Below are 25234 nucleotides of genomic sequence, written 5' to 3'. Positions count from 1 at the left end.
TCATGATCAAACTCCACCTAAAGATAGTACTTTAGTAAGGATTACATTTGTGATATATTCAGTATAAACATCAAAGGTACTGTTAGAAATAGATATACATAAGAAGTGAATCTGAAATTAGATGGTAAATATAAAGAATTTGTTACAGGCATAGGAAGTTTTGCCAATAAATTACTATTTCAAATGGTAACTGATAAGGGTATAAAAATTAAAATGAAACCTTCACATTATGATTATCACACAGAGACATGTAGTTATTGTGGAAATATGGAGTATATGTTGAGAAAAATTCTGAAATATGGAAATAATATGTAAAATATGAGCCAAAACCTAATATAAGTACAAATATGGAAAATAAAAACTGAATTTTTTGAGTCTACATGCCAAGATGTGCAAAGAAAATACAAAATATAACCGATTTCAGCTTCACACACAAAAATATATTTACATATAAATCCGTCCCCTGGTCATTTGTGTTAACTTCTATCATTTGAAGGAAATACTTACAAAATGCCATTTTTAGTGGATAAGCTTGAAGTCAATATTAGGAACCGTTCATTTACAATTTATGTTTGGTGAAAGAAATGATTCTATGCCAAAGAAATCCTAGCAATGTTAATTTGCAGAAACTGACAACTGATAAGAAGTACTGGACACTTCTCATGTAAATAAAGATTTGTTTCATAGAAATACGTACAGATACAAAAGCAGAAAAAAAATCTGTGCAAAATAGTGCAAGTCAAATGCATAGTTCTGTTTTCCACATGAATAAATTGAATATGAATACTGTCTGATTTTATAAATTTGTTCATTGAGTAGAATGAAGCTGAATGTCCAAAGCATGTTGTAAGATCTGTGTAATTTACAAGTGTATTGAAGGGCATGTGTGATGATAAATTAATCTACTCACACAATTTTCCATCATATCAGTAGTCTTCAGTTTACAAATTTGTTTACCAGCTCTGGATAGCCATAAACCATAACTTCCTCGAAAACAACCTTAGTCAACAGTGATGCAATTTTCTGTTCTACAATGGTGTCACAATTCAGGATGACAGTTGAATGACAAAATAATTAATCTTAGCTTTGTGAACATATACATGTGGCTCGCCCTAATAGCAAGCAAAAACACTAAAAATTCGGAAAACAGGAACAAAAGTAGACACTAAAAATAACAAAAAGCATTAACTTTAAATATTGTGATTAATGGAATTCTTCAAATTCAAATTCTCTCAACCAAAATTTAATACTTCCATAACATTAATGGCTGTGATACTATAATGCAGGCAGAGGATTGTATAATAATTATTAAATTTTTGATTTAATACACAGTATTATTGTATATTTATACATTATTCATTCATTTCAAAACCAAGAAAAATTTTAAAATATCTGTTCTAACTTTGAATAATAGAAAAGTTTTATATTGTATATCAACAACTGCACTGCATTCATGAAGGAACAGTCATGCCCAGGCAAGATAAATACCTGAGCTCTTCCATATTAAGGTTGTGGGTCGACAGTTGAACATGCTCAGTCACGGTGTGGTTACAAGGTAAAAAAAAAAAAGCAGTGGGCTTCCTCTCAAGGCAAGAGAAGATAACGTCACGGAGACTTTCTATTTTTTTTTTCACATTTATAGGCGTCATTCCCTTCTAATCAAGGGGCCCTGGGTTCAATATCCAGTGGAGGCACGTAGTGGTTTGGATAAGACTTTAAACTGTAGGTTCAGTCCCAATTAGCCTTTCCGTGCATAAAGTGCACTTAAAAACAAAAACTTATGTTTATGGGGGTCTGCACTCAAACCTAAGAACTTCAGAGGTATGATCAAAAGTAGACCACTTGATATGCTCAGCCACTAAGCAGAAAGCCATTTTTGTAGCTTATTACTATTACCATGACAAGTGCCTTAAATTTAGAGCTTCCAAGCAATTTTTTCTTTTAAAAAAACCTTAAAATAAAATAGTGCACGGAAGTTCCAAGCAAATTATGAATACACAACACTTACTTTTTGTGAGGTGTCCATTTAGATGTTTTTTGCTTCCTAAGTTTCTTCTTGTCTTCAGGCTGTTTGCTAGTTTTCTTCCTGTAGAAGTGAAACAAAAAAAGTCTCCGTATAATGGCAGAAAAACAGAAGTCAAAATAAAATTACACTTTGTAAAGCTAAGTTCAGCTGATACTACCTGCTTCACAATTCTGAAACCTGGCCTCCTCGATGATGTGGCAGTAACGTTGTTGTCTTGTAATCAATAGGGGTCAGGTTCGATACCTGATGGAGTAACATAGTGTTTTGGATCCCACTTTATACTGTATGTTTATTTCTTATTAGCCGGTGCATAAAAGTGGCTTTAAAACAACTTAAATCTATACAATTATTAACACCTGTCATACAGTAGAATCTTGTATGTTTTTCACGGGTTTGATGCTATCAAATTTAAAATAAAAAGTGCCCTTCATAAACTCAAAGCTCAAAGTATTATGAGACACAGGTGAGAGCATAATGGCTTCCACTTTCCTCCCCATATAGCAACATTACTGGGTCAATATTCTTATATTCCAGCTTGTTGCTAGATATAAATCAGAGGTTTATAAATGCATCCACATATAACCTAATAGTGCAATTAATTTTTACAGCCCATGATTTCAGGTGGACACGTTGAGCATTGGCAATATTAAACATTAACCTTTTGGAGCCCAAGGCCATTTTCACATGATACCCGAGCCGATTTTGAGCAAAATGCAGTTTCAATTAAATGAGTGTAGATCGGAGGCTAATTACCCTAGAGAGATGAGTGATATACCGTTGTACGTGGAATGAACCAGAGAAAATTTATGCAAATTCGGTGTGTATATGTGGCGGGGGGAAGTGAAGAACACTCAAAATTCCAAAATTTCGGAAAAAATGGGGATTTCCTCACTCCCCCCCCAAGAAAAAAGTACATGACAGTGTCGACATGCACATGGAAATTATCGCTGACATGTAAGGAACACAAAAATATTTGCATTATTATTGTATGAGCAATGTAAAGTGTGTTGTACCCCCAAAAGGAATGGTCAGCACGCCACTGATTCAAGCTTCAAAATGCAGTGTTACCTTGAATGACTGTAGCTCAGAGGCTAATTGCCCTAGAGAGATGAATGATATACCGTTGTACACGGAATGAATCACAGATTCAGATGATATAAAATTTATGCATATTCGGCGTTGGGGGAATCCCCCAACAAATAATTTTTTTTAAAAAAAAATGGTTTCCCCAAACCCCCGAAAAAAGAACATGAAAAGGTCAACATGCACATAGAAATTATCGCTGGCATGTAAGAAACAGAAAAAATATTTGCATCATTACAGATGTGATTTTAAAAACTTATTTTAAAAACAATATCCACTTTTCAATTTTTTTTTACTTTTAAAATCTGAAACATCTCATTTAGCATCAGGCCCGTAGCCAGAAATTTTTTGTAGGGCGGGTGAAGTCAATCCTAGAGGGGGAAAATTTTTAATATATTGTGTCTCATTGGCATATATATCAGGGTACACAGAGACACTTGTCCCCTGCCCCGAAAGAGATAACTAACAGAAAAGGGATGATATCTTGAAACTGCAACGAACAAAAGAACTTCGAGCAACATCAAATAGCAATATTTCGATAATGGCCTTTCCAGATTGCCAAAAAATATGAAGTTTAACATAAATACCTAGGTAGGCTAATAGGGACTGTATCTACTTGATATTTACAGGGGGATAATGTTAATAGATGATTAATATGCACCAACAACTTTGGGCTTCTCTGCAGAACTGATTAAGGGAGCCCTTTACAAATCATGCTTCATAATGATTCCCTCTAGTTTCCAGTATGCAAGATGTTTACACACAAAGGAATCTAACGAGAATCCAACACCACCATTGTGTTGTGTTATGCAAGAAAAATAGAATTAATTAAATAATAATTGTTACATATTACCTACACTTTGATGAATTGTGTAAAAATTTGTAGCTCATACATTTTCTTTTGTACTTGCTAAAACATTAAAACATGGGTTTCTTAGTCCACCACGAACTCTATTTCTCTCAAAGGAGAGACTCTTGCATCACTACAGACAACGTTTGCCTACTGGTTACGTTAACCATTTTGCAAAATATTGTGTGAATTGTATTATATTATAGTTGAAATACATGTTTTGACACCCGACAAACAAATAGGAGTCCCTTGATTGATCAATGACTTATTGGATTACAGTGTCATCATTAATATTTCATATTGAGTTTCATAGAAAGAAATTGATTCAATAGGGTGCAATAATTTTATGGGGTACCATGGCATTCTGTTTAACATTTTTTTTTCATATAGATCGTTTGGCTCCCAGGGCCGACTCCTGCTGCCCCATAGCTATGGCTCTGAACTTGTACTATAAGAACAGTAGATATTGCGAGCGAAGCGAGCAAGAAAATTTTACGAAATGTATTTTTATTTGTATAAAATTTGAAATCATGGGGGTGTAATTGCCCCTCTGTACTCCTTGCAAGTGCCCTTGGCCGTCTAGTAGAAAAATGCAAGGAACTCGTAAAAACTAATTCCATCATGAGTATAAAAATGTCCTGCTATTCTTAGATTCTCCTAGTCTTGTTTTTTTTACTTAAATGTTTGCTTCCCCTAGACTGGATTTCTGTCCAAGGTCAGGGGGAGGAGACAATGCCCCCTGCCCCCTGTAGTTGCAGCACTGTTTATGAATGTCTCTTCATCAATTTCACGTCATCCTTCATTGTTGCGATTAGCTAGAAGTGGCAGAAAAGCAACGCAAAGTAACATAAATCAAATATCCACTCTCTATCTCTACCACACTATTACCAAAAGGACTTGGGAAACAAAAATGTAAGCAATTCAAAGTTCATAGCAACACATCCAAGAAAAACATCCAAACACATTAGGCACCTTTAATATATACAATACTACTCAAAGTGTCACAACTGTGAAATCATTTCCCGAAGTCTAATCTGGAAGGGAATTTTTCCCCCCAATCCTGATACGACATTATACGGAATCCCATACACCCTAATAAATCACAAAATCAATAAGTGTCTTTGTAATGTTGCTGGAGTAACACATGATATAATTGTAAAGGTTAGTGAGAATTCCGGGTAGGAATGTGTTCTGTATTTTTCACAGGGGGGCAGTTGCCCCCCCTGCCCCCTCTAGTGAGGGGCCTGTTTAGCATTGGTGTAGAAAACCGTTTCTTCTGCGTTCAAAACAGAGCATATTATAATTTTAGAAAACCACAAACATTTTCAAAACAAACACACACATAAAAAAAGTTTTCAAAATCAAAAACCCATTTTCTGAACTTTCATTATTCTTTTTTTCCAAGAACTGGTTTTGAATTTAGTAATTAAAATAACTTTTCTGTCACTTTTGGCAAATCATGACAAATGACAATGAGAAATGATTACATGAAACTCATGAACAGACACTCACAAAGCACACCCATGCCCAGGCTGGCACTCAACCCCAGGAAATTCATATGCAAGATCAAGTCATCAGTTAACATGCTGTGCCACAGCATAAAATAAGGAACAAAAAAACAAACCGGTAGCTATATTGATATATATTTTTCTCTCTTGTCTGTCAAAATAGTGCAAATATATCACAAATGAAATTCTTTCTGAACAATAACATATCTATCCTTCCATAGGTCATTCCCGTGTACATCACTATGCATAAAAACATTCCTGTGTTATTGGCACTCCAGTGGTAATATAAATATTATGCACTTAGATGTCGATACATACCATTCAGGAGACTCTTTCTTCGTTTCAAGCAAGTCAGCTGTTACTAATTTCATAACTTCATTCTCCTTTTGTACTGAAATAGATAATGAAAAAATATTAGAAATGAATTACAATTTGTGATTATTTTGAATATATATTTATCTGCAACAACTGTAACAAGAATTTGGAAGATGAAACTAACAAAATTATCTCTTCCATGTGCATTAACTATGGCAAGAGTATTTTACATGTTTGGTTACAATAACTAAAATGTCTGTTTATCATTACTTTACTTTCCTTAACTTGATAATAGAATTCATGCAGTATCTGTTCCAAAACAAATGCACTGTGAGGGTGGTCAATTCTGGAACTAACATTCAGTAGTAAATGCACGAAACAAACCTTTACGGTTTTCTACCTCAGCTTCATTCAGCTGTTTCCTCAAATCACCAACTGAAAAAGGAGAAAAAACATAAATTTAATTAATGATTCATAAAGAACTCTTTCCTCTTCTTTTCTTAATAAATAATATAAATATGTAGTATATGTTATCCATATTAAAAACAAAATGAAAATACCAGAATCAGAATCAGAATGAAAAGACTCAAAAGCAGAGTTGAGTAAGTTATTTAAAAAGAAAAGTACCATGTTACAGTTGCTGCTAATGCATTACCATTATCACTACTTTACCTCAAGTAAAAATTACTGTTACTTTCCCATACAATAAAAGATTTACTGGTTTGCACAACTATTACATCTTTTCTCTGGAGCGCATGTTTTCCAAGTGTAAATGTACATGCAAAAATTTAAAATAACACAACAAAGCATGTTTCATCTTGGCAAATATATCCTCTAGTTCTGCATTTTTCAATGTAACACAATTAAAGAAATGCTAAGTAACAAAGAACAGTTACAATCTTGTAATTTTGGTAACACATTATTAACACACAGAATTTTCAGTGGAAAATGCAGGCTCGACCAGGACTATGGTTTATGTACATTGCCTCAAGTGTACATTCTGGACAACCAACATGCAATAGGAAGAATAACTTGATGTAAATAGTATTCTAACAAGCAGACAGGGCTGTGCAATATTTGAATATATCAATATTAAACAGATCAGTGGCATACGCAAGGGGGGGGGGGGGGGTTTACAGGGTTTAACCCACCCTTGAGCTTGTGAAGAATTATGAAAAATGCTGTGGAAAAAATTCAAAATAGCCAATTTATCAGTCAAAGATCTGCGACAAAACTATTACTATTAATACTACTATTAATAATAATAATAATAATAATAATAATAATAATTTGAATTATTATTTCCATGCAGCACAGAAAAAGCACAGCATTCCAAACACATGCGTCTCTCAGAGTGAATGCCTTGAAAATAAACACAAATTCTTGAAAATAAAATATGAGGGCAACTATGATTTAAAAGAGAAAAAAGTTGTTTTGTATCTCAGTTGCAACAATGTTCAATACACTGGCGTACACAGGATTTCTTTTTCAGGAGAGGATGGAATAGTAAATGTGGATAGCACATGGCTTCGTTTTGGATGGCAGGATGCATAATAAAACATTTAGTACTTTTGGAGCTTTTCAGTCAATTAAAATTGTATTCAAAGACAAAAATGGTAATCGGGACTCACTTGAAAAGAGGTTTTGCATTTACACATTTTGATTTTCTAAAGTTCTTAACGGATTTTTATTTCAAAATTCTGATTTTCTCAAAATTTTGGTAGGGGCTGTAACCCCATCAGCCACCCCTCTACATACGCCAGTGTTCAATGAACATGTATTTTTTGTGTCAACAATGAGAATTAACTAAAGAAAGTTCTTGGTTCGTTGTAAGTGGCTAATATATAGACAAAGGCTAGGCAGACAAGAATACAGTCACCAGTCCACCTTCCCAATGTTTACCGCAGCACGTTTGAATGTCTCTCTTTAAAATGTCTCACCTTGTTGACAAGAGAATTATAAATACGGAGAAACTAGTACTCAGGCGACCATTTGTTTCGATGTGCTTCGAGCGAACAACTTTTGTTGGATTGGGTTCATCTTGAAACACCCATACAGTCGACTGCTGTTTACGTTCCGGCTCATATGCATATATCCATGATTCGTCACCTCTTACAATCTTATATACGTCTTTTGAAGCACCACGATTGTATTTATTGAGCATTTGTTTGCACCAATTGACGTGAGCGTCTTTTTGAGTTCTTGTCAAATTGTGGGGGATCCAACGAGAACATACCTTTCTCACAGCTAAATGATCATGTAATATTTTATATATGCTGGTGGAACTAATGCCTATGGTTGCCTCAATCTCACAGTATGTCACATGACGATCTTGCAGTATTAGGTTTTGCACAGCATCAATGTTTTCTTGAACAGCAACTGATTTTGGACGACCTTCGCGAATCTCGTTGGTGAACTAATGGCGGCCACGATTAAATTCGTTATACCAGCGTTTCACAGTGACAAAGGATGGGGCTTCATCGCGAAATGTGGAAGTAAGTTGGTCGATGCACTCTTGTCTTGATAATCCACGTCGAAAATCGTAAAAAATCATCGCACAAAAATGTTCACGAGTTAATTCCATTTTATTGTTTTCGCGCAATCTCCAAGGCAACATAAACAACACAAATGAAGTTATTGACAAAACATTTTAAGTACGTTATGGTCAATAATGCCAGACGATTCCGTGCAAACGTCAAATTATTATTAACACACAGAATTTTCAGTGGAAAATGCAGGCTCGACCAGGACTATGGTTTATGGATTATGTACATTGCCTCAAGTGTACATTCTAGACAACCAACATGCAATAGGACGAATAACTCGATGTAAATAGTATTGTAACAAGCTGACAGAGCTGTGCAATATTTGAATATATCAATATTAAACAGAGCAGTGGCATGTGCAAGGGGAGGGTTACAGGGTCTAACCCCCCTCCCTTTAGCTTGTGAAAAATTATGAAAAATGCTGTGGAAAAAATTCAAAATGGCCAATTTATCACAGTCAAAGATCTGCGACAAAACTATATCTACTACTACTATTAATAATAATAATAATAATAATAATAATAATAATAATAATAATAATAATAATTTGAATTATTATTTCCATGCAGAACAGAAAAAGCACAGCATTCCAAACACATGCGTCTCTCAGAGTGAATGCCTTGAAAATAAACACAAATTCTTGAAAATAAAATATGAGGGCAACTATGATTTAAAAGAGAAAAAAGTTGTTTTGTATCTCAGTTGCAACAATGTTCAATACACTGGCGTACACAGGATTTCTTTTTCAGGAGAGGATGGAATAGTAAATGTGGATAGCACATGGCTTCGTTTTGGATGGCAGGATGCATAATAAAACATTTAGTACTTTTGGAGCTTTTCAGTCAATTAAAATTGTATTCAAAGACAAAAATGGTAATCGGGACTCACTTGAAAAGAGGTTTTGCATTTACACATTTTGATTTTCTAAAGTTCTTAACGGATTTTTATTTCAAAATTCTGATTTTCTCAAAATTTTGGTAGGGGCTGTAACCCCATCAGCCACCCCTCTACATACGCCAGTGTTCAATGAACATGTATTTTTTGTGTCAACAATGAGAATTAACTAAAGAAAGTTCTTGGTTCGTTGTAAGTGGCTAATATATAGACAAAGGCTAGGCAGACAAGAATACAGTCACCAGTCCACCTTCCCAATGTTTACCGCAGCACGTTTGAATGTCTCTCTTTAAAATGTCTCACCTTGTTGACAAGAGAATTATAAATACGGAGAAACTAGTACTCACTTTTATCCGCGAAGCTGTTTTTTCTTCTTTTTCGATCAATTTCAGTGGCCACTGCCACCATCCTTGTTGGAACTTGCTGCACTGTTGCTTGGCGTGCGTCTTTTGATTGTACTTCTCTGGCTGCCGTCAGGTGCACTGTTAGGTGCGCTGTGCATCTTGGTGCATCGTCTGCTATTTCCGGGTGATAACTACTGCAGTAGTGGAATCCAAGTGTGGTGCGCTTGCCCGCTATCGATGTTTAGTTCGTGCGGGAAGTGCATTATGGCATGCGTTTCCTTGATTTTGGTGTCTATGAGCGTGTGGGCAGTGTGTTTGACTCGAACCTTTTGAATTTTATGGCTATTGTATTTGATATGTCTAGCAAGACCAGTAGTGGGTTGGGCTTTTTTCGCATCTGCTAGGTGCTGTTGGATTCTTTCATTGACAGATCTGATGGACCTGTAGAGTGTGAATGCAAGGCTCATTACATCGGCAGGTCCATCAGATCTGTCAATGAAAGAATCCAACAGCACCTAGCAGATGCGAAAAAAGCCCAACCCACTACTGGTCTTGCTAGACATATCGAATACAATAGCCATAAAATTCAAAAGGTTCGAGTCAAACACACTGCCCACACGCTCATAGACACCAAAATCAAGGAAACGCATGCCATAATGCACTTCCCGCACGAACTAAACATCGATAGCGGGCAAGCGCACCACACTTGGATTCCACTACTGCAGCAGTTATCGCCCGGAAATAGCAGACGACGCACCAAGACGCACAGCGCACCTAACAGCGCACCTGACGGCAGCCAGAGAAGTACGAACAAAAGACGCACGCCAAGCAACAGCGCAGCAAGTTCCAACGAGGATGGTGGCAGTGGCCACTGAAATTAATCGAAAAAGAAGAAAAAACAGCTTCGCGGATAAAAGTGAGTACTAGTTTCTCCGTATTTATATACTACTGCGTCTCTCTTTTTCCAATTATGAAAAGAGAATTATTCAAATGACAATAAGCTCAACTATTGCAAAATGTTTTGTTGGTAAGAACAAGGATACAATCCAGATGTGAATTATCGGGGACATTTATGCGGGCAAGAAGCCACAAAAAATCCAACCAATTCCGGGAATCTATCCCGGATCTCCCGCATGGTTGTCAGATGCTCTACCGACCAGACCACCGCGGCTCCACGGATGAGTTCCATACTTTGATTATTTTAATTTTTTTAAATATATTTTCTTGTTTTTATGGATTTTCTTCTCACTTAAAATGTCTCACCTCGTTGACCAGACAATTATTTCGTAACAAAGAAACAAAAAAATGCTCCCAGAATTTGATAAAAATTGAATGACTAGATAAAAAAGGTAAAGTGCTCCCCTGTGCTTAGCACCATGCCAAGAAGGCGTATAGGGGGTGTGGGGGTAACGCCCCATACTTTCTTGATCCGTTCGTGAGTGGGGGTGATGTGATCGGCATCACGCCCCTGACTATCTTTACCCCCCAGGGTTTCCCCCAGGTACCCATGTCATTCGACACTGGGTGGGCGCCGGGGCCGCTTCCAACGTTAGAAAAGTTCCCGGAATTGAACCGGCCGGGGATCGAACCCGGGACCTTTAGCATGGTAATCAGATGCGTTACCGACTGAGCCACCGTGGCCACTAGACTAGAAAGTAATTTTGTTCTATTAATTTCATAAATACTATATTTATGTAGATCTGTACTACTTAATAGTAGTAGTGGTGTTAGTAGTATTATTAGTAATAATGCAGCTAATTAATTAATTATAAGTATTATTAATTGATTGTGAGTATTATAATTTAATTAAAGTATAAAAAAACAATGGTAGTGTGAATTTGAAGAAAGTTTTAGAAATAACACCCCCCTTGATAAAATTCTGTGTACGCTACTGAAACAGAGTTATTTCAATATATCAATATTAAGTCAACATTTTTAAAATATAAAAGCATCAATATCATAAAAATAACAACCATGATGTATCAATATTGATAATATTGACCTCAATATATCAATATTGATAATATGAATGATGGTGAAATCGAAATCAACATTATCACCAATCTTTAATTTCTCATTATTAAAGTACACATTGGTCCAGTGGTGTCCATCCTCCCCCCAAGCCATAGATGCATCCCCCCAAAGTCGTTCATCAAAATCTCCCCCAAAAGAATTGCTCATCATAACCCATCCTCACACACACGTACACACACAAATATAGTTTGGATAACGACGCAGTATGTTTGAATGTTTTCTTTTTTAACACATTTTTGGAATATGTAAGCTTTAGACAATGAAAATTGACAGTATCTTATAATTATCCAGTCAGTCGAATTACAGGAACACATACAAGTGAAACAAATCGTGCCTGAAATCATCAAACTGAAGTCCTCATGTCGGAAGTTACAAGACGACTCGGATCTATACCACGGCCGAGATAGCAACAATCGAAAGGCACATGACATTCGTAACCTTTCATTGCAGTTGGAATTAAAAGACTAAAGAAAGAAAAAGCACGGCTCACTTTCATGTTTGCTAACATAAAATGTACAAAACTGCTCAGGCTCACTGCCATTGTTAGTGTACTGAACCTTATTCTCAACTGTTTGTCTGCTTGACTAACCTTGCCCTTCCAAACTGATTCTAAAGGCATAAGAGGTCATTTCAACTCCATCGTTCTGATCATCCACAGGTAGGTAGAAAATCTGTATATAATAACAATAACTAAAAGTCAATAACAAGTCAATGGAATGAAACTACCCTCCCCCTCTTTTTGGTGAAGATATATAGAATTAGTAGGTAAACTATAAAATTTTGCCCTACCCTCAAAATTCCTATGATGCAGGCACATCATGTATCCCCCTCGTGGGTACCCCTGGTCTCAAGTATGGATATGCAATTGACAATTGACGAGACTTTGCAACAATGAGTACAAAACAATGAAATGTACAGGATTGACAATTGGCCCTGGCCCTGCTTTATATATTTGTGAGAATGCCACTTACAGCCACTCTATCACTATGTATTTCGGTAGTAGTATGATACTTCACAACATTTTTCAAAATGAAGGGTAAAAATTCCAATATTATACAATAATTAATTAATTACATAGGAGTTGCTATTGATAATTCATTAAGAGGTTAGTAAGAAGGGAAGGGGATGCAGGTGTGGGCAGTCCATGAGTTAGAGGAGTGAAAACTTAGGGTTAGGCTACTGTATGTAACTGAATCTAATTAAAGGGGATGTGAACATTAGGGCTAGGATTTTTATGACCTAAAAATCACCAAAATATGCAAAATAAAATATGCTCTTATGACCTAAAATTTTACAAAATATGCACTACAATTTGTAAAATATGCCCTTATAAGTGGACTGTTTCAAAGATCAATATCTAAATGCTGAGATATTTTTACATACATAGTATTTTTAGTAGTGGCCGCGGTGGCTCAGTCGGAAACGCGTCTGACTACCATGCTCAAGGTCCCGGGTTCGATCGCCAGCCGGTTCAAATCCGGGAACATTTCTAACGTTGGAAGCGGCCCCGGCGCCCACCCAGCATCGAATAACATGGGTACCTGGGGGAAACCCTGGGGGATAAAGGTGGTCAGGGGCGTGATGCTGATCACATCACCCCCACTGATGACCGGATCAAGAAAGTGTGGGGCGTTACCCCCACACCCCCTATACGTTCATGGCATGGTGCTAAGCACAGGGGAGCACTTTACCTTTTAGTATTTTTAGTTCACTTTATGGGCCCTGAGTTGCAATGCACAATGAATACTTCCTCTAAATTTTCAAATAAAAATGAAAAAGATTTTGCTAGAGTCCAAAGAAGAAAAAACTCGAATAAAGATGGGAGTAAGAATGAATCCACTTTGAAAATGAAAATCCACCAAAATATGCTCTATTACACAGAAATGGCCAAATATGCCAAAATATGCCCTTAAAAAGCACCTTAATTTTATTAGTTTCTTCATAATATGAATTTCTATATGTTTGGGGAACACATCACCCTTAACAAAAAAATATGCTAAGTCATAAAAATCATAGCCCTAGTGATCATAATACAAAAGAAATATAATAACCTGTGGCTTTACAGCCCATATGGGCCGACTGCCAGTCTCCCTCCCATAATCCTACCTAGAGGTGTGGAGATATTCAACCAGTAATGCGGTGACGTGGGGTCAGCACGTCGAAACCCCAGCCGATATAGGAGATATCTGTGACCGGGTTACGCTACTCACTCATGGCTCCCCGATTGCCTCACGATGGAGGGTTGCCACCAGTCTTATACACAGGCTAAAGACCCAGAGATTGAACCCAGCCAGACTCGAACCCATGCCATCCCCAGTCGGAGCTCAAAGCACAAGCGCCTTAGATTGCACGGCCACAGAGGAGGACCCAAAAGAAATGTGTACTTTTCAAAATGTGTGGTGTGGCTGTCCATTTTGATGTTAACTGCAGCAGCTGATACCTAGGAGGAGCAGATGATGTTCCTTATGAACAGGCAACAACAGTGGAGCCAGCAGCATGTCACAAAATTATACATGGCAGAAGCTCGTCAAGCAATAGCACAAGTTTCCAAGAAGATGGTGGCAGTTGTCACTGAAAGTACTGCAACTATTATGTTTTTTTAAAAAAATATTTTTTTTAAAATGCAGTTAAGTGGATTCTTCATTTTGGTGCATTCATTTGCTATGTCTTTCATTCCTAGAAACATGCATGTTATAGAAGTTAAACACCACTCACCCAGTAACAACACATAATTAATAGCACATCATATTTAAAAGTTCATGTTGCATATATCGTACGAGGGTCACTATTTATATTTTGAGCCTAACAATGAAAAAACAGGAATTTGGCAGACACCTCCATAATATGGTTTTTGAACGCATCAACGGCATCTTCTGCCGACGAAAATCGTTGTCCACGCAATTTCTTCTTGACATTCGGGAACAAGAAGAAGTCATTGGGTGCCAAATCAGGACTGTATGGTGGATGACCCATCAATTCGATTTTTTGACTGTTCATAAAGTCGGTTGTTAGACAAGATGTGTGACAGCTGGCATTGTCTTGATGAAGAATGATCCGACGGCGTTTGTTTGTTTTCCGTATTTGACCGAAGACCTCTGGCAAATTGTTGTGTACCATTCAGAGTTGACCGTTCTACGTTCCTCTAAAGGCACAGTTGCCACATGACCAGTTTTCCCGAAAAAACAGGCGACCATTTGTTTCGATGTGCTTCGAGCGAACAACTTTTGTTGGATTGGGTTCATCTTGAAACACCCATACAGTCGACTGCTGTTTACGTTCCGGCTCATATGCATATATCCATGATTCGTCACCTATTACAATCTTATATACGTCTTTTGAAGCACCACGATTGTATTTATTGAGCATTTGTTTGCATCAATTGACGTGAGCGTCTTTTTGAGTTCTTGTCAAATTGTGGGGGATCCAACGAGAACATACCTTTCTCACAGCTAAATGATCATGTAATATTTTATATATGCTGGTGGAACTAATGCCTATGGTTGCCTCAATCTCACAGTATGTCACATGACGATCTTGCAGTATTAGGTTTTGCACAGCATCAATGTTTTCTTGAACAGCAACTGATTTTGGACGACCTTCGCGAATCTCGTCGGTGAACTAATGGCGGCCACGATTAAATTCGTTATACCAGCGTTTCACAGTGACAAAGGATGGGGCTTCATCGCGAAATGTGGAAGTAAGTTGATCGATGCACTCTTGTCTTGATAATCCACGTCGAAAATCGTAAAAAATCATCGCACAAAAATGTTCACGAGTTAATTCCATTTTATTGTTTTCGCGCAATCTCCAAGGCAACATAAACAACACAAATGAAGTTATTGACAAAACATTTTAAGTACGTTATGGTCAATAATGCCAGACGATTCCGTGCAAACGTCAAATCGCGCTTAACTTCAATCAGTGTTGCCAAGGCTCAAAATATAAATAGTGACCCTCGTATCATGCCACAGGCGGAATTCGAACCTAGGACCCAGGCATCATAAATAAATAAGCTAATCATGTTATAAAAATGGGTCCCGCTGAAACATTGGAAAAGAGCTTCTTAAAAGTTTGATCATGCCAGCAACCTTCAGCGGAGTTTTCCAACTCCGCTGACATTGCATTAGGCCGGCAGAATATGAAAATCAGGAAATCAGCGTTTTCCTCAGAATCGCTGTTGCCAAAGTACGCGCTCGAGGCAACGGGTTTAGCGATCAAAAGTTGAAATTCCGAATAAATAGTCCGCGTGAGAAAATCTCGTTCTTAGTTGCTTTTAGATCTACATCGAATACAGTAATTGCTAGTGAGCTCCAGAGACGCGCTGAATTACTATCTATTTTACATCGAATTAAGTCTTAGTAAACTGAACTCCTAAATAGTAGAAGTGAAAAGGAAAGGAGAGAAATACGAGCGAAAGTGATCGTTTAGAAATCGGGTTTATGTTAGGGCAGTTTTGGGAGAAACCAAGTTACGCTCCCTAGCTCGTTTTATTACAGGATAGGACAACGTTGAAGCAAGGACCTACAAGGATGAGAACTTCCAATGGCACTACAGGTAAACGAACATTCCTATGTTAGCCAAGTGAGTCACCATAGGCTGTCCTAGCCTGTACTAAACATCCCCCATATTAGACTTTAGATGTTATGTGCGACCCAATCCATCTCGACAGGCAGTGAAAATGAAAATGGGGAAATCATTGTCTCTGATTTTCCTGAAATCTTAATGTGAAACTGGTAGAGAATCCGAGAAATGCGTATTTTATATATTTTTTTAAAATTTTCACTCGTGATATAGCTGTTCAAAGTTGGCCATTTTGGATCTGTCAATTTTTTAAAATTGCAATATCTTCTCAACAAATAGAGATAAATGGATGATTTTTTTTTGTTTTGAAGTATTTGTGTTTCTACATATTATAAACAAATAATATCTCAAAAACCAACATTGGAACAGCAATTAAAAAATAAACAATTTTCTTAAAAAAATTGTTTATGTCAAAAACACCAATCTCGAAAATTATAAAAATATTACAGGAGTTGTATATCTAAGAGTACTACATATCCTGAAAAGGGAAGCACGCCATTTTGCTTCTCGAATTTTTAATGATTTTTTTTTAAAAAAATCCAATTTCAGACAAATTTGAAACCATGGAAATGTTCTGGAACCTTCCAGAATGTAACAGAACCTTCTAGAACTGTCTTGAACCTTCCAGATAATTCTAGAATGTAACAGAACCTTCTAGAACATTCTCCAACTTCCAGATAATTACAGATTGTAACAGAACCTTCTTGAATATTTTTAGATAATTCTGGATGTTTGGCCTAGCATATAAAAGGGAGGACACATGGAATTCACAGTTCAGTTGTCAACAGGCAACCAAAGAGAGAGCAGTTCACCACATTTGTGGTCCAGCAGTACTTGAAAGCTTTTGTGCAAGGATTACTCATTGTAGGTGATTATATAGGATACCAATTCATAAGTTTTTGTAACCTGTCTGCTGAGAGAAAAAATTGGCTTCACAATGGGGACAGAACAGAATTAAATGTGCAGATTACGGTCATGTGCACAAGAAAGTGTGTTATAAAACAAGTAAAAGACCAGACTTTATTGTGGTTGGCGATCTAAGGACAAGTGATGTGTTTTCTGAGAGATTTCCTAATGATTGAGTGAATCCAAACCATTTGCAACTGAAGATGGCAGTGACACACCCTTTGTCTCTGAAAATGAAGAGTTGCAGCAGCTAAATACTACAACAGCATCAGCAGTTTGAGTGTCACCTGTTAGAAAACCTGGTTACTTGAAAGGCAATCCACAATCATGTGTAAAAAGAAAACAAAAATAGCTTGTAACAGCAGTAGATGTGTCAACTGGAAGGAGTCTGTCCAGGCCCGTAGCCAGGGAGGGCTGAGCCCCCCCTGGCACTGCCTTCAGTCCCCTTGACATTAAGCAAAACTATTTTCTGTCATTTGTTTGATTGAAGAGTGAAATGTAGACAGCAGATATTATTTTGCTCACAACTTTGGTGAAGGATAAATTCACAGAACATGAACAACAGCTAACGCATTTCTTCATTTTATTTGTAAGAAGAAGTATAAGTAGATGCAAGTATTTAGAAGATTCTCTTCTCTAGACTCTAGAAGGTTCTTTCACAGGGCAGCTTCTTTATCTGTACTTTCGCTGCCCCTGTTGCAACATCCCACTTAGACAGAAATCTGTGACTTTGATGACATCATGCAAATTCCCTCCGCATCTGTGTCAAAGGTCAGCAGCTCCCAAGTTTTCGGAATGAAGGGGAGTTTCATTGCTTCCGCCGGGGGTGGAATGTACTGTAGGCACTATGATTGAATATTGTGCATTTTTTCTTGTATGATATAAATATCTGTATAGTGTGCAGTAAGGGATGATTTCAGTAGCAGTCAACACTTAAAAAAAACGATGTTTTAAAATATAGAAAAATATAGTATTTGTATGATATTTCTAAATTTCATATAACTTAATGACCCCCCCCCACATAATTTACCTTCATTTAATACTGTTAAACTTTTGAAAATTGGACTTCGTTTACCAAGCCCCCAACCTGATAACCTGCGAGCACCCCCCCCCCCCCTGGAAATCAATTCTAGCTACGGGTCTGAGTCTGTCCAGAATTTTTCAAGCTGAATTGACCTCCCCTTTGGCAGAACATAATGTTATTCCACAATGTGAGTGTTGTGAATTAAGGTTAAAAAATATAAATACAGCTGTTGAGTCATGCACAACTTACAACCAAAAGGTTCAAGTTATGTCTTTTGTTCCCAGATCTATTACTAAACAGCAGATATTAGAACACATCCCAAATTCTACCAAACACATAATTGACAAATCACGAAGACTGGTGGTGGAGAAAGGAATTTTTGGCATACCAGACCCCTACTGTGGACATCCCATTATGGACAAGGACTTACAGACAGAAGTATCATTTTACACAGATGATAAATGGGACTGTACAAGGCAGAGTGCTAATAAAAAGGATACTGTTACTGCACTAGAAAATGGTCAAAGAATTCTCAAAATAAAACGCTATGTGACAAGGAGTATTAGTGAAACATACAGCCTTTTTAAACATGAGTATCCAGAAATAAAGATAGGTAGAACATAATTTTTCTCTTTGCATCATCCTAAGTGGGTAATACCACATCCAACAAGAGATGTTTGTGTGTGTGTGTGTACTATTCAAACTTCAATCTCTGTGCAGTTACCCTGAAAAACCTGCTGCAAGAAAATGATTGTTCGGACAGTCTTGTGAGTAAGGTGTTGTCATTAGTTGTGTGTCCTATGGAAAATGAATCATGCTTATTACAAGAATGTCACAAATGTCCAGGCCAGGGTGGAGTAACTCTATAAACCTTACAACTTGAAGAAGCAGCAGAAGAAAATGATGAAGTAACCTATGCAACATGGAAAAGCATCAACTTGTAAAAAAAGACAGTGGCATTCGATTATTTTCATAAAGAATTTTCCAAATGGACTGTGAAGGCCGTAACCCATATTTATATGAAAAATGTACAAAGGAAATACATCTCCCGTACTAAAGACGAATCAAAAACATCTGCGCAACACTTAGTCATTCATTGTGATTTTGCAGAGAATTGGTCTGTTGTTCTACCAGGAGAAGTACAGGGCTACCACTGGCAGATTGACCTAATATCGATTTTTACATCAGTGACCTATTTCAACAATGAGACAACAAGTTTTGTAATTATTAGTGATGACACAGGACACGATTCTTCTCATGCTTTATTAGCACTTCAGAAGATCGAAGAAAACCTTGGTGTTAAACCAACCAGAACTAGCATAATCTCAGATGGGGCTGCTAGTCACTTTAAAAACCAATTTCAACTTTATGAACTTTCAAAATCACCAGCTCCCTTAGAATGGATTTTTAGTGCAACTGCATGGAAAAAGGGCCATGTGATGGGGTCGGAGGTCTAGTGAAACATCATGCCACTAAACACAATCTATCTAAGCCTGTAATCAGCGGCGGCACCAGGATTAATCACCTGGGGGTGCTCAGGAGGTACGGAATGAAATTTAGGGGGTGTGACGTTGAAAATAAAGGAAACATAAAATATGCATGCATGTGTAGAAGTGTAGGGCATTACCCCCACACCCCCTATATGCCTTCATGGCATGGTGCTATGCACAGGGGAGCACTTTACCTTTATCTTTACCTTTTTTTTATGTTTTTGTCCCTAAATCAAATACTATCAACATTTAGTAGGCATCTATGATAATATGCTAATGAAACTGAAGAATACTAATGACTTGCTTCATTTTTGCCTGATTTTAGCAAAACAACAAAGTTTGGAAATTTGAAAAGAACAGCTTGTTCAAGGGAGGCCAATAGCATATAAGGACGACTGGAGGCTTTTTTCCGATAGGCTAATCGGGACTAGGCCTTCAGTTTAAAATGGGATCCGAACCACTATGTGCCTTCACCGGGTATCGAACCCGGGATTACTTGATTACAAGGCACAAGCAGTTGAGGTACGCAATTCAGTTATTAATCAAATGTCAAATATGTTGCATAATTAACAACAACTGCTGAGTGTTCAGTTTAGTTGCATTGGGTAAAGGAAATAAATCACTACTATGCAACATAAAGTTCTGCAATTTGAAAAAGAAAATAACACAATAAATACGAAATCATGTAGTCACTTTTATGCATTTATATATATTTTATTATTATTATTATTATTATTATTATTTTTACTTCTTCATTTTTTTGAAAATGTTCTGTTGCTTTGTTACCCCTCTTTTCGTTTTACATAATGCATAGCCAACGTCTGCCCAGATGCTGTGGTGTGAGGACAAAACTGTAAGTGCACAGCAACTTCTTGGTTAAAATACCTTGGGCTGCACTGTCCCCAATAACGAACTATAACATTTCTTTGCGGATTTTTAGCCTCTTCGTAACAGTCTTTGAAAAAGTCTGAAATAGTACGTTTACTAGAACAAATAGAACGGATTAACAAGGAAACTACCTTCACGATAAAACTCGCGTTAAATAATTTTCCGAGAACAACCTGATGATACTTTAAAGCAACTGAAATTTTTGTTCCAATGTGACTTGAAGAAAAGAGGAAGAACAAGTAGGAGGACAACAAAACCGTGTATCAACAGTGCAAAGGAAAACATACAACTGATACTGAGCTATATACATTTATCAAAAAACACAAACAGACACAAACAACAAATCTGAATAAATAAAGACAAGGGCCACTGATCTTACAGTACAGGAAAATAAATGCGGAAACTCTTTGAGAGTAGGATCAATGCTTACCTGCCGTAAATAATAACAGCAGTCTCACTTCAGTACCTAACATTCGGACCTCAATATGACGACGACATGAAATAATATGACACTGTAAGAGGTAATATTTTCGGTAGAATATAGGTTTTGGATAGGGGGTGCTGAAGAAAATTAAGGGGTGCGCAAAAATCTCATGTGTGGGCTTATGATGGTAACAAGCTCTCCATTTCTAGAACAGTGGGAAGCATCATGGAATATGTTTCATTTGGCAACAGTGAGGATATAACAGCTGTTAAACTGCACGATCTCCAAAGTTTAAAGACTGGAATGTTTGTGGCCTGTGTGTATGAAGGTGAATGGTGGGTGGCAGAAGTTACACAGGTCAGCAATGACTTACAGGATGTTACTGTTAACTTCATGCTGCCTCATGGTCCATCCAGTAGGTACCGCTTTCCTGACAAGAAACAGCAAGCTTATCACACATGTTCTATCCAGCTGCAAGATATTATAAAGACAATTGATCCTCCTGTCCCTGTTGGTGCATCAGCAAGAGTTCAATCCGTATCATGCAGAAGGCATGACTCGAATCCGGGATCCCGAGCACCATAGTCCGATAGTCTAATCATTTCATAAAGAGGGCCCGAGTATGAAAGAAGCTGGAAAGAGCTTCTTTGAAGCAAATGACACCTGCAATCTTCAGCAGATGTAAAAATTCGAACTTTTGCTTGCATTATCTTTCCTGCAATTCCGGAAGAATTCGTAACAGCGGAAAAAATTGACAGATCCAAAATGGCTGCCGCACAGTCAACTTTTGAACAGCTATATCTCGAGTAAAAATTAAAATTTAAAAAAATAAGAAAGTACATACTCAGATTCTCTCACAGTTTCACATACTAAAATTTCAGGAAATTCAGAGACGATGATTCCCACCCCTCTGCCTGTCTGGAGATTGATTCGGCCGTACATTAAACAATGCTGTAAACATAAACTTAAATTTCAAGCCCTTATTTATGGAATAGTGCACAAACCTTTTTCCAGCAGTTCCTGATTTTCATGCTGCAGTCGCTCATTAGTGCTCTGCAACACGCAATTTTTTGCCAACAACTCTACTTGATCTGGAAAAAGATGTCCAATTTAGCAATAAAAATAAAAGCTTAAATTTACGCAGAAAACTTAAACAATTATGGTAATCTTTTACAGTACAATTTTGGTATTTAGTCTGTGTAAGACATAAATTAATACTGTACTTGATGGCTAAAAAAAGTACAGCATTAATTTTGCACACACAGAAAATATATTACGTTAGTCACAGATATCTACAAACAAAAAAATATTATTATGAAGAATTAATAAACATACATAAAAACTATTACTGGGAATTTTATTTATACTTCTGGCATGTTATATCATTTTTTACACAATAATATGATGACTAACAAATAGGATTTATTACATCAACTTAGAGAAATAGAATTCATTATTCCATTAGCATAAGTAGTCGGTCGCAGTTTAAAAAGTCATCTTCCTTTCCAAAAAGAAAATGGTGCTTACTATTTTATCTTTTTATTTTAAGTCACTTTTCTGCCAGTTTTAGCTAATAATGATGAGGAGGATGAATGGTGATTAACCTTTTGATGCCCAAGGCCTTTTTCACAAGTAAGCCTCTGGGTACTGAGCCGATTTTGAGCAAAATGCAGAGTTTCAATTAAATGAGTGTAGATCGGAAGCTAATTGCCCTAGAGAGATGAGTGATATACCGTTGTACACGGAATGAACCAGAGATTCAGACTATATGAATTTTTTTGCAAATTCGGCGTATATGTGGCGGTGGGGAGGGGGCTAACTCTCAAAATTCCAAAATTTCGGAAAAAAATTTGGTTCCCCCACCCTCCTCCCAAAAAAAAAGTACATGACAGTGTCGACATGCACATGGAAATGATCGCTGACATGTAAGGAACACAAAAATATTTGCATTATTATCATATGACCAATGTAACTTGAGTTGCACCCCCAAAAGGAATGGTCGGCACACCACTGATTCAAGCTTCAAAATGCAGCGGTACCTTGAAATGACTATAGCTCAGAAACTAAATGCCCTAGAGATATGAAAGATATACCGTTGTACGAAGAATGAATCACAGATTTAGACGATATATAATTTATGCACATTCGGCGTATATATGGAGGGGGAAAGGGGGGAAATCCCCTGAAAATACTTTTTTTAAATAAATGGGGTTTCGCCCCCGGCCCCCGAAAAAAAGGATATGAAAAGTTCAAAATGCACATAGAAATTATCGCTGGCATGTAAGAAACAGAAAAATATTTGCATCATTGTCGTATGACCAATGTAACTTGAGTTGTACCCCCAAAAGGAATGGCCGGGACCCCACTGATTCAAGCTTCAAAATGCAGCCTTTCCCCCTCCATTTTCATGAAGACAAGAAAAATGCAAAAAACCATTTCTGTTAAATACATGTGTTAGGAACAATATAAAAAAATAAAATCGAAATTCTAGCCAAAAATAGAAAAGTTATAACGTAAAAACTACAACCTTGACACAGCGTCTCGATCGAGACCCTTGGTACCCTGAGGGTTACTTTTGGGTATCTCGTTCGAGACGCTTGGGCACCAAAAGGTTAAATGAGACTGATGAAGTGGCCTACACAAAGAAACACTCATATACATATACACCAGGACTCAAATTCGGAATCTTTGGTGACAAGATCATAAGTAGACCACTCAACAGGCTCAGCCACCAAGGTGGCATGAGAGGATTACAAATACAATGTTGGTCAGATGTGGTGAAATGCAAGCTTCAGCAGGGACCTGCAGATCAATAGAAAGCTCTGAGGAAGGGGAGGAGGATTATGTTCCACTTGATTACTGGAGCAACATTTGGAAATAATGAAGATAAACATTTTAATTCAAAAATGAATATTTTATCAGTCTCACATGATTATTGGATTTGGAGTGTGCACTGTTATTTGAAATTTAAATGATTACGTCCAATCTTCCATTACACAGATATCACCTGTTTCAAATGTAGAGGAATTTATTTTGTAGCCAGTAAAAGTAGAAACATCAGTCAATATTGATTGAGATTCAGGTCATAATTTAATATTCGAATAAGTAATAATTGTGGAAGTTGGTATGAAAACTTCACCTTACATTCCATGAATTGACAAAAGATGGCAGGCCTAGGGAGCATGTAGACTATGGGTGAGTAAAATTACTCTGTGCAGTTTATGGTGATGAGAGGTGGCTTTATTATTGCCCGAGTTGAAAAGCCGATGAAAACGGTCGATAGCAGCCCTAGAGCAAAGAAATTCTACATCATACCTCTGTAGGGAAGCAGATGGCTATCGTTTCTTATGACATAGACTTATGCTCTGCTAAGGAAAACCATCAACAGCAAAGCATGCTGCAGAACCTTACACTCCTTTGTCACTAAATACAGCTGATGCAAAATGGGAAATAGGCATGCCATGTCCTGGTGCTCCATGACAATGACAAGCTGCTGACAATCATCCACACTAGAGTGCTGCTAGAAGAGCATTTCACTCGAGTGCTGTATAGTTCAAATGAACGATGCTAGACAGCATACAGAATTGAGAGCTTCTTCATTCAACCTAATAACGCTCAAAAAGGCAAAACGAGGGCTATCCACTCGAAGCCCAGTAGTATAACCGTAATTTGTCTGTGGTAGTGGGCCCTGAAATATGGATCCTGAAGGGAAGGATGAAAGAAATTGAAACTTAAGTGAACACAGTCATCATCTCCATGTTAAAATGTAATTCTTACCAATACACATTGATGTATGAAAAAATAAAATAGATGATTGTGGACTGAAACCACCATGGTGAATATTTTTCATACATGTGTCGATGATTATTGTCACATTAAAACAAAATTCCATTGTATATGCTCGAGCGTAGCACACTCGAGGGTGGGAGACTCGAATGAGTGAGCGAAAGTGGTCCCATGCAGTACTCTAATGCAATCAACACAGCAGTTCATTTGCAATCTATGGGGATCACTTTCTACAAAATATTCACCTGATCTGGCTGTCAAACTATGCTCTCTTTTGCAAAATCAAAATACCTCTCCATGGACGAAAATATTCAACATCTGACGAACATCAAACTGCTGTACGTGTGTTTGAGCTACTGCTAAAGAATGGTTTGTTGCTGCCATTTGCAAGTTTTCAAATCACTACAACAATACAACAGTGTGTGTGGACCTTTGGGGGAGTATGTTGCAACAGCCTACAGCATAATTTTCTGTTAGCATCATCACCATTGTCACTACACAGGTAAGTCACGACTGTATATAAATTTTATTATTT

General features: G+C 37.2%; 1 protein-coding gene across 11 annotated transcripts in view; it reads right to left on the bottom strand.

The window, feature by feature from the left end:
• The window catches only part of LOC145985064 (uncharacterized), a 210026-nt gene that overhangs the window by 87425 nt on the left and 97367 nt on the right, over window positions 1–25234 (bottom strand). For all 11 annotated transcript variants that reach the window (XR_014441396.1, XR_014441391.1, XR_014441393.1 and 8 more), the window contains exons 6-9: window positions 21918–22004; window positions 6167–6217; window positions 5786–5858; window positions 2009–2086 (exon numbers count right to left, since the gene is read on the bottom strand). Coding sequence is in view for 3 of the 11 variants with exons in the window: in XM_083118620.1 (XP_082974746.1) it covers window positions 2009–2086; window positions 5786–5858; window positions 6167–6217; window positions 21918–22004 (289 nt within the window). In the remaining 8 variants the exon portion in view is untranslated. The remainder of the gene's footprint in view (window positions 1–2008; window positions 2087–5785; window positions 5859–6166; window positions 6218–21917; window positions 22005–25234) is intronic.

The sequence above is a fragment of the Lepisma saccharinum genome, chromosome 3, assembly GCF_977018435.1.
Source record: "Lepisma saccharinum chromosome 3, izLepSacc3.1, whole genome shotgun sequence".
In the NCBI taxonomy this organism is placed as follows: domain Eukaryota; kingdom Metazoa; phylum Arthropoda; class Insecta; order Zygentoma; family Lepismatidae; genus Lepisma; species Lepisma saccharinum.
This window is presented reverse-complemented; position numbering and strand designations above follow the sequence as displayed.